This window comes from Artemia sp. Qi Xiang Cuo, chromosome 8 (genome assembly GCF_049724085.1).
Source record: "Artemia sp. Qi Xiang Cuo chromosome 8, ASM4972408v1, whole genome shotgun sequence".
NCBI lineage: Eukaryota > Metazoa > Arthropoda > Branchiopoda > Anostraca > Artemiidae > Artemia > Artemia sp. Qi Xiang Cuo.
In genome coordinates this window covers 58,612,225-58,623,522 of record NC_142801.1, presented here as the reverse complement: position 1 = coordinate 58,623,522, position 11,298 = coordinate 58,612,225, and the positions used below count along the sequence as shown (strand labels likewise).

The 11,298-nt window shown below is 33.9% G+C and overlaps 1 protein-coding gene across 1 annotated transcript; it reads left to right on the top strand.

Moving 5' to 3' along the window:
• Positions 1–4,305: 4,305 nt before the first annotated feature.
• LOC148949615 (mRNA-capping enzyme-like) lies at positions 4,306–5,004 on the top strand. The gene has a single exon (XM_089092740.1). It carries the CDS (start codon positions 4,306–4,308, stop codon positions 5,002–5,004), a length of 699 nt encoding a protein of 232 aa, XP_088948866.1.
• The last annotated feature ends 6,294 nt before the right edge of the window (positions 5,005–11,298 follow it).

Below are 11,298 nucleotides of genomic sequence, written 5' to 3'. Positions count from 1 at the left end.
GCTCTCATTACAAGTACCATAGAAATCAACCATCACTGGAACATGAAGGTCCCCTTTGAAAGAATTTAAGAACTGCCTATTAAGAGTGAGTCCCAAAGTCCTGAAATTCCAAACGTGTATACTAGACCACTAATTTTGATTACCAAAAGCCCCTGATTCAAAGGTAAGGGCAATCTTGCACGTAAATGGGTTTAACTTAAAAAGCCTGTAAATAATGCTCATTATTTGCCAATAGCGGCTTAAACTCATTGTTTTGCTTTTCTAGCCATGGGTAAATTTGCCCATGGCATCAATGAATGAAGCCATGGCTATATTCACTCATCCACTGGATAAATAAGTGGCAAAAAAAAGCCTGAAAACAACGAGAAATTACATCATTACTTTGGCTATAAGAAATACGACTTAAGAAAATGAAATAACTGCAACAAAATTCGAAAAAGACTAAAGTACAGTCAAGACGAAATTTTACTGACCCATCTAAGATACGTGGTAAGTGAAGAAATTAAAATGAGGAACAAAAAGGAGAGACTTTTTGAGACAGTAGAAGAAAAAATTAATGCAACCAAATTTTCAAACATTTTGATATTACAGTTGACAATCATCATCACCGAACACAAACAACAAAAAGAATTAAATAGAATGAAATCAGGTTATAAAATTGTAAGCCTTACCGTCACCATTTCTAAATCAATTCTGAGCTAAATGAAACCAATTGAAAAAAACACTACGTATTTTGACGATCGGATATCTAAGGTATTTTGCTGAATTTGCAACTTCATGGTTAATCGGTTTTTTTTATGCGAAATTTAAGCAGAAAATCCTCTGAAATTCCCGGAACTATTCTCTCCCACCCAAACCCAATCAGTTTTCCCCTCTCAAAGGAAAAAGGCTTAAGAGTTCTTAGAATCTTTCCAATATACGAACAGAATGAAAATAATTTGTAGGATCAATAGTTTACCGAGGTGAGTTATTTTGACCAACTATGTGTTTAGGGTTTGCTCTATTTGATGATTTTAATTTCAATCAAACTGCTTTGCTTTTCTGGAATGTTTTTCCCCGTCTTCCAGATATAATTAAATTTTTTCATCCTAATAACAAATGATGAGTAGCTTTATACTCAAGAGTCTTATATATTTGGAGTCAATGGGAAACGCAAATTCTTTGGGGCGCATGCATGTTGTTAGATTGTTATCCAACTACATTTTAGAGTTGCACTGACTCACTGCCCAGTTTGCTCACTTCAATCCGTTTTTTAGCAATTACTGCATGAAGAGGTAAGTAGAAATAGTTGTACCACGCGTCACCACAAAATATTTACTAACTAATTCGTCTCCTCAACATTATTAGTTTTTTTTTGCTGGATAGCCTTCATGCCATGACAAAATGTAAAAAGGTTATCATTAAATGACATCATAAATTTTTAGATAACTGTTAGATAGCTATTAAAGTCGTTCCTTTTGAAGTTTGCTCTTGACTATAAGAAAAACAATAACTGCAAATTAAAATATGTCATTGCTCTCACTGTATAATAATCGACTTATGCCAACCTAATGCTTATTATTTTTCTTTTTCAATAAAAAATACATTTTTCTATATACCTTTCTCAGTATCATTAGCTTCAACTTCTTGTTATCATCATTTGCATAAGTTAAAATCCAAATGAAACCAAACAACGAGTACAGAGTTCACTTACCACCAAAGTGGTGTGAATTCCCTACATACTGTGTAGGTCCGATCGCAAATTTTATATGATTTTGAGAAGAAAATTAATTAAATGGTGAAGCAGTGAAGTTATATCGGATAGTAAAATAGATTTTTCTAAATGATGAAAAGTGTTTTTATTTGTGAATAGTGAAATTGACAACTTATAGACAGACTGGTTTCCTTGAAATTTACGAAATTCAATTTCACATTTTTTTTTTTTAAAATACTCTACAGCAAGAAAGCCATCATAGATAGATAAATCAATTAACAGCCTTCATACTGACGCTATATCAATCTAAACTTGCCTTGTTTACCAAGAAAAGGCTTGTAACTGTAACAGTGAAAACTGAATAAATTTAAGATAATAGCATAAAAAAAACAGGAAATGAATGGATACCTTTGGTCCCCACAGTTATTCCAGGCGGCCTTGTGCATTGCGCTATGACAAAAAATTATTCAGCTGTGCAATAGATTATTTTGTGGAAATAAAAGGCTCGAGATCTGGAAAATGACTCAAATAATATTAATAAAAATACTGGATACTGCACAATGATCATATGACAATATGGGTAATAAGGAGGGCGAAAATGGAAATCTAACACTAAACAATTCTGACATAACATTTCCTTTGTTTAAAAAAAAAAAATAATGAAAATGAAGAATGGCCGTCAGGGCAAAAACGAACAGGAATAATTCTTCACATGAAGGAGGGATACCACTACCCTTAACACCCCGATCTTTACTCAAGCTCAATTACTAAGTGGCTGTGTTATTTGCACTCTATAATGATTTCAGTTAAGGATTAGTTAAGCATAGGATTAAAGAATGCGGTTGAGGTGACAGTTGCCTTCCTTGATGCTTAAGCTAACGTCTGTTTACTTTGAATTTTATTTTAGGGCTTTATGTTCATTTGAAAAAGCTTACTTCATGGAGTCATGAATGACCAGGGCAAGGAATTTTTAGAACTGGTTCCTGAGCTTATCTAAAAAGCAAAAAAAAAAAAAAATAATAAAAACATCACGCTTATTATTCTCACAGCGGGGGTCACGCTACCTTCAGAGACACATATTTCTATGTTTCCATAATTTGACTTAAATAATTATCTCAAAACTCTGACATGGCGTAAAATTTCAGCACGCGAAAACTGACGAGGGATGGGGTATAGTTGCCCTTCAATCCCTTGCAGCTATTAAAAAGGGAACTAGAAGTTGCGTTTTTGGTTCTAATTGGTCTCCTTCCATGGGCACCCATAGACGGAATTTTTGGGGGAAGGGCTTACCTGGTCTAATCGGCACTTCCAGTGCTGTATAATTGAAATCTCAAGACAAAATACTCGTATCATAGGCAGCGCTACAGCGCTACGATGTGGGCACAATATATTGTTCTTTTTAGACCAGGGCACTTCTTATAGAAACAAATTCATAGGAACTTCAAAAGAGTTCATGGAGGGCAGCCAGCTCCCCCTCCCCCCCGTCAATAACTAGACCCAAAAACATCCAATCCAAATTTTGTGATAGCCATTTTGTTCAGTGTAGTTTTAAGGTCCAAAAATTATGACTTTGAGAAGGACCCCCCCCCTCCCCCCACAACCCTCAGAGCAAGGATTGTAAATTAGGCCCTATGGGGATATAAGGTTTTTTAAAGAAATGGTGGTCGTATAAACCTCACAGGGGGCTCATTTGATTGATAATCAGAAGTTTTACTGGCCTTTTTAACAGTCAAAAGTGATTGCAGATCAAGCAGCCCCCCCCATACACCAATCATATAACGAAAGAAAAACGAGCAAAAATGGTGTTTTTAAAGGCCAAATGGAAATACTGAAAAAACACAAAAAAGCGAATATTTCGTGAAGACAAATGCCTCTCTTCTTCAGCGCAAAACGAAATAATGTATCCAAGGAAAGTGCCGAAGAAAAAACCCAACAAAAAACAAACGCAGAAAGTCAATGTGAAAAGAACCAAAAACCAAAGAAAAACCAAAAACTTAAAAGATGAATAAAATTCAATAAAAACCAGAAACTATAAGAATTAAAACCAAATACCTAACAACCATAAAAGCGAGTTATTCGCCAATATTCGCGATTTGCACAAAATTAAAAAATTATGAACTGCCATCGACAGATACTAGCGAACAACTGAGAAATAAAAGAAAGGAAAACAATTCATTCACTCAAAAACAAAACGAACCAGCGATTAAATAAGTTGGAGAACTATGTCATCTGATTTTGGATTATAAGTATTACATTTCTTCCAGACACCCTTTGAGATCTAAGGGGTTGTTCACCTGTTTGATTATATGACTGGGAAAGTTGTTCAAGGTTTATTTCAGGGATTACTAAAGTATCGGCTTCTCTATTGAGAAAACCGAAATATGACTCGTTTATTCTTAAATCACCGGAATTTCTGTTTAAAGCTAGACATAAATGTTGGCATTTATAAATTTCAACAGCTTCCCTGTAGTGCTGGACAATACCTTTGTCATGCGAAATTAGGCTAGCTTGATTAAACAAAATAGTATGGTTTGGTTTTTCAAAAATGTGCTCGCAAGTGCAGAGTCAAATTTTTCTGGTTATTTCCGTTTTTTGCATAAGTTAAAATCCAAATGAAACGAAACAGCGAAAGCAGAGTTCACTTACCACCAAAGTGGTGTGAATTCCCTACATACTGTGTAGGTCCGATCGCAAATTTTATAGCTTTCAAATGCCCGCTAGATGAGAGGTATCATGAGTTTTATGACGCTAGTTCTGTATTCACTCCACAAATTGCTATGGACAGAGCCAAAAGCTTCAAAATCAGAAATCCACATACAGACGAATTAGAACAAGCTAAAATAGGCCTGTGGATTGATTTAACATTTGTAGAAGATGAAAAGCGTTACAGATCATCTGTCATCACAGAAGTAGGTGCTGAATTTGCTAAAATAAAATGTAAAGGATTCAACGTGGCTCCAACACCTAAGCAGTATCAAATTTTCAAAAAACTGTGCAGAAATTTCTTAATACAAAATCCGTCGGGTGCCATAGGTGTTCATTGCACACATGGGTGCAATCGAACAGGATTTCTCATTGTGTCGTATCTGGTAGATGTTTTTGGATACCAATTAGAGGAAGCAATTAGAGAATTTAGTCTGAAACGGCCACCAGGAATTTACAAACAGGTATACATTAAAGAATTATATAGAATGTGGCGAAAAGATAGACGTAAAATGATCAAATTACCCCCAAATCCTTCGTGGAATATAAAACAGATAAACAGAAGTAAGATGTGGAGACGGATCAAAAGGAGACAAGTACCAAAGTAGCGGAAACAATAATAATCAAGAAGGGTAGAAAAATTATATGATTTTGAGAAGAAAATTAATTAAATGGTGAAGCAGTGAAGTTATATCGGATAGTAAAATAGATTTATTCTAAATAATTATTGTAAATTAGGCCCTATGGGGATATAAGTTTTTTTATAGAAATAGTGGTCGTATAAACCTCAGAGGGGGCTCATTTGATTGGTAATCAGAAGTTTTACTGGCCTTTTTAACAGTCAAAAGTGATTGGAGATCAAGCAGCGCCCCCCCATACACCAATCATATAACGAAAGACAAACGAGCAAAAATGGTGTTTTTAAAGGCCAAATGGAAATACTGAAAAAACACAACAAAGCGAATATTTCGTGAAGACAAACGCCTCTCTTCTTCAGCGCAAAACGAAATAATGTATCCAAGGAAAGTGCCGAAGAAAAAACCCAACAAAAAACAAACGCGGAAAGTCAGTGTGAAAAGAACCAAAAAACCAAAGTAAAAACCAAAAACTTAAAATATGAATAACATTCAATAAAAACCAGAAATTATAAGAATTAAAAACAAATACCTAACAACCATAAAAGCGAGTTATTCGCCAATATTCGTGATTTGCACAAAATTAAAAAAAATTATGAACTGCCATCGACGGATACTAGAGAATAACTGAGAAATAAAAGAAAGGAAAACAATTCATTCACTCAAAAACAAAACGATCCAGGAATTAAATGAGTTGGAGAACTATGTCATCTGATTTTGGATTTTAATTATTGCATTTCTTGCAGACACCCTTTGAGACCTAAGGGGTTGCTCACGTGTTTGATTATATGACTGGGAAAGTGGTTCAAGGTTTATTTCAGGGATTACTACAGTATTGGCTTCTCTTTTGAGAAAACCGAAATATGACTCGTTTATTCTTAAATCACCGGAATTTCTGTTTAAAGCTAGATATAAATGTTGGCATTTATAAATTTCAACAGCTTCTCTGTAGTGCTGGACAATACCTTTGTCATGCGAAATTAGGCTAGCTTGATTAAACTTATATCAAGACCATACACCAATCATATAATGAAAGAAAAACGAGCAAAAATGGTGTTTTTAAAGGCCAAATGAAAATACTGAAAAAACACAACAAAGCGAATATTTGTGAAGACAAACGCCTCTCTTCTTCAGTGCAAAACGAAATAATGTATCCAAGGAAAGGGCCGAAGAAAAAAAAAACAATAAAAAACAAACGCAGAAAGTCAATTTGAAAAGAACCAAAAAACCAAAGAAAAACCAAAAACTTAAAAGATGAATAAAATTCAATAAAAGCCAAAAACTATAAGAATTAAAACCAAATACCTAACAACCATAAAAGCGAGTTATTCGCCAATATTCGCGATTTGCACAAAATTAAAAAAAATTATGAACTGCCATCGACGGATACTAGAGAATAACTGAGAAATAAAAGAAAAGAAAATAATACATTCACTCAAAAACAAAACGAACCAGCAATTAAATAAGTTGGAGAACTATGTCATCTGATTTTGGATTTTAATTATTGCATTTCTTGCAGACACCCTTTGAGACCTAAGGGGTTGTTCACGTGTTTGATTATATGACTGGGAAAGTGGTTCAAGGTTTATTTCAGGGATTACTAAAGTATCGGCTTCTCTATTGAGAAAACCGAAATATGACTCGTTTATTCTTAAATCACCGGAATTTCTGTTTAAAGCTAGACATAAATGTTGGCATTTATAAATTTCAACAGCTTCTCTGTAGTGCTGGACAATAGTAGTATCCATGTATAAGGTCCAGAACCTACAAACCCTGAAGCGTGAATATACAGTGCAGTTTCGTATAGTCCTTCTAATGAATTTGCTGGGGCCCCCGTACCAAACAGGTTTTTCTGATATGTATTCTATTCTAGAGGTCATTACACTCTTTCAAAGAGGAACGAGTATAACTTGATTGGTGATTAGGATTTGAATAAAAGGAATAGTTTTTTTTTTACAATTCATATTAGTAAAGATTGTGTGATGCTATCAGACTGGTTTCGTTTCATGGGTTCATTAATAGAAGGACTAATGTTTTTTGAAAAGGATAATTACTTCTTTAGTTTAAGGGATTTGTGAATTTTTTCGAAAAGATACTTTCGTAAATGTATTGAGATTGTTAAAAATGCCTCAAAGGTAATTATGGAATGGAATGCTTGCATCAAAAATACAAAGAATAAGCTCATATACTTAATAAATTTGACGTTTACAAGAGACTTTGCTAGAAAGTATTAAAAAGCTTAATTGAAAAGTAACGATAGAATAACATTGTGACTTGACCTAGTTTTACCTTGCCGATGTGGTCTGTATAATACATAAGTAACGTTTGAAAAGTATTGTCAATTTAAAAAGAAATGGCTGAAAAGTATTTTGAGGGGGATGGGTTGCATGGAGGGTTGAGTTGCATGAGAGCTCAGTTAAAGGGGGTACAGTGACCCGGGGGGTGCGGGTATCCCGGGGGTCAGGTCCCCGGGGCTTCAGGGGCCCGGGGCCGGAGTTAAATGGGGATTGAGTTCCACGAGAGTAGTGCTTTGTCGTGGTTTAGCTTGTCACAGTTTTAAAAGAGCTTTACGGGGATTGAGAGAGTCAGTTGCATAATTCCGTGTGATTTTACTTTACTTGGTGGTCATTAAAAACGAAATTTTTGTGTTAAATAAGTAGTTTTTGTATTTTTTAAAAGAGCTTTAAGGGGTTTGAGAGACTCAGATGCCTGTTTCCATGTGGTTTTTCTTTACTTGGTATTCATTAAAAATGAAATTTTTGTGTTAAATAAGTAGTTTTTGTATCTTTTAAAAGAGCTTTACAGGGTTTGAGAGACTCAGTTGCCTAATTCCGTGTGGTTTTCCTTTACTTGGTGGTCATTAAAAACGAAATTTTTGTGTTAAATCAGTAGTTTTAGTAACATATAAAAGAGCTTTACGGGGTGTGAGAGACTCAGTTGCCTGATTCCTAGTAGTTTTCCTTTACTTGATGCTCGATAAAAACGACATTTGTTTGTTAAATCAGTAGTTTCTGTATCTTTTAAAAGAGCTTTAAGGGGTTTGAGGGACTCAGTTGCCTGATTCCTTGTGGTGGTTATACAGGGGTTCAGTTACAAGGGGGTTCAGTTGCACGGGGGTTGAGTTCCACGAGAGTACGAGAAAATGACTGAACAGTGTTTTGAGGGAGATGGGTTGCATGGAGGGTTGAGTTGCATGAGAGTTCAGTTAAAGGGGGTATAGTTACACGGGGGTTTCGGTTATACAGGGGTTCAGTTACAAGGGGGTTCAGTTGCACGGGGGTTGAGTTAAATGGGGATTGAGTTCCACGAGAGTAGTGCTTTGTCGTGGTTTAGCCTGTCACAGTTTTTAAAAGAGCTTTACGGGGATTGAGAGACTCAGTTGCCTAATTCCGTGTGATTTTTCTTTACTTGATGGTCATTAAAAACGAAAATTTTGTGTTAAATAACTAGTTATTGCAACTTTTAAAAGAGCTTTACGGGGGTTGAGAGACTCAGTTGCCTAATTCTGTGTGGTTTTTCTTCACTTGGTGCTCATTAAAAACGAAATTGTTGTGTTAAATCAGTAGTTTTTGTATCTTTTAAAAGAGCTTTAAGGGGTTTGAGAGCCTCAGTTGCCTGATTCCGTGTGTTTTTTCTTTACTTAGTGTTCATTAAAAACGAAATTTTGTGTTAAATAAGTAGTTTTTGTATCTTTTAAAAGAGCTTTAAGGGGTTTGAGAGACTCAGTTGCCTGATTCCGTGTGGTTTTTCTTCACTTGGTGGTCATTAAAAACGAAATTTTTTTTGTTAAATTAGTAGTTTTTGTATCTTTTAAAAGAGCTTTACGGGGAAAGAGAGACTCAGTTGCCTAATTCCGTGTGATTTTTCTTTACTTGATGGTCATAAAAAATGAAATTTTTGTGTTAAATCAGTAGTTTTTGTATCTTTTAAAAGAGCTTTACAGGGTTTGAGAGACTTAGTTGCCTGATTCAGTGTAGTTTTTTCTTTACTTGGTGGTCATTTGTTGTATCTTTTAAAAGAGCTTTACAGGGTTTGAGAGACTCAGTTGCCGGATTCCGTGTGGTTTTACTTTACTTGGTGGTCATTAAAAACGAAATTTTTGTTCTAAATAAGTAGTTTTTGTATCTTTTAAAAGAACTTTACGGGGATTGAGAGACTCAGTTGCCTGATTCCATGTGGTTTTTCTTTACTTGGTAGTCATTAAAAACGAAATTTTTGTGTTAAATAAGTAGTTTTTGTATCTTTTAAAAGAGATTTAATGGGATTTACAGACTCAGTTGGCGGATTACGTGTGGTTTTTTCTTTGCTTGGTGGTCATTTGTTGTATCTTTTAAAAGAGCTTTACAGTGTTTGAGAGACTTAGTTGCCTAATTCTATGTGGTTTTCCTTTACTTGGTGGTCATCAAAAACGAAATTTTTGTGTTAAATCAGTAGTTTTTGTATCTTTTAAAAGAACTTTATGGGGTTTTACCTTGTCACAGTTACATTTTCTTGATTTTTCAAAGTTCATTTTGAATTTCTTTCGCTGAAATGCAAGAGTTGGAATATTTCAGTAGTGTTTGGCTGTGGTTTACCTTGTCACAGTTATATTTTCTTGATTTTTCAAAGTTCATTTTGAATTTCTTTCGTTGAAATGCAAGAGTTGGAATATTTCAGTAGTGTTTGGTTGTGGTTTACCTTGTCACAGTTACATTTTCTTGATTTTTCAAAGTTCATTTTGAATTTCTTTCGCTGAAATGCAAGAGTTGGAATATTTCAGTAGTGTTTGGTTATGGTTTACCTTGTCACAGTTACATTGTCTTGATTTTTCAAAGTTCATCTCGAATTTCTTTCGTTGATATGCAAGAGTTGGAATATTTCAGTAGTGTTTGGTTGTGGTTTACATTGTCACAATTAAATATAATTGATTTTTCAAATATCATTTTGAAATTATTTCGTTGAAATGAAAGAGTTGGAATATTTCCGTAGTGTTTGGTTGTGGTTTACCTTGTCTCAGTTACATTTTCTTGATTTTTCAAAGTTCATTTTGAATTTCTTTCGCTGAAATGCAAGAGTTGGAATATTTCAGTAGAGATAGGTTGTGCTTTACCTTGTCACAGTTAAATTTTCTTGATTTTTACAAATTTAATTTCTAATTTCTTTCGTTGAAATGCAAGAGTTGGAATATTTCAGTAGTGTGTGGGTCTGTTTTACTGTGTAAAAGTTACAATTTCAGGATTTTTCAAAGTTCATTTTGAATTTCTTTCGTTGAAATGCAAGAGTTGGAATATTTCAGTAGTGTTTGGTTGTGGTTTACCTTGTCACAGTTACATTTTCTTGATTTTTCAAAGTTCATTTTGAATTTCTTTCGTTGAAATGCAAGAGTTGGAATATTTCAGTAGTGTTTGGTTGTGGTTTACCTTGTCACAGTTACATTTTCTTGATCATTTTGAATTTCTTTCGCTGAAATGCAAGAGTTGGAATATTTCAGTAGTGTTTGGTTGTGGTTTACCTTGTTACAGTTACATTTTCTTGATTTTTCAAAGTTCATTTTGAATTTCTTTCATTGAAATGCAAGAGTTGGAATATTTCAGTAGTGTTTGGTTGTGGTTTACCTTGTCACAGTTACATTTTCCTGATTTTTCAAAGTTCATTTTGAATTTCTTTAGTTGAAATGCTAGAGTTGGAACATTTCAGTCGTGTTTTGTTTTGTTTTACCTTGTCACAGTTACTTTTTCTTGATTTTTATATTGTTTTTTATAATATGCATAGTTTAAATTATAGAGTTGTACTATTTCAGTAGAGTTTGGTTGTGTTTTACCTTGTCACAGTTACATTTTCATGATTTTTCAAAGTTCATTTTGAATTTCCTTCATTGAATTTTAAGAGTTGGAATATTTCAGTAGTGTTTTGTTGTGTTTCACCTTGTCACATTTAAAATTTATTGATTTTTCTAGTTTCATTTTGTATTTATTTCTTATTAATTCACTTGTTTTTCTTATACAGTAGATTGTGGATTTTTTTTAACTTGTCAAAATTACATTTTATTGATTTTTCAAAGTTCATTTTGAATTTCTTTCGTTGAAATGCAAGAATTGTAATATTTCAGTAGTGTTTGGTTGTGGTTTACCTTATCACATTTACATTTTCATGATTTTTCAAAGTTCATTTTGAATTTCTTTTGTTGAAATACATGAGTTGGTATATTTCAGTAGTGTTTGGGTGTGGTTTACCTTATCACAGTTACATTTTATTGATTTTACAAAGTCCATTTTGAATTTCTTTCTT

Excerpts from the sequence above, each read along its gene's own strand:
- LOC148949615 (XM_089092740.1), top strand. The coding sequence starts at position 4,306 with ATGAAACGAAACAGCGAAAGCAGAGTTCACTTACCACCAAAGTGGTGT.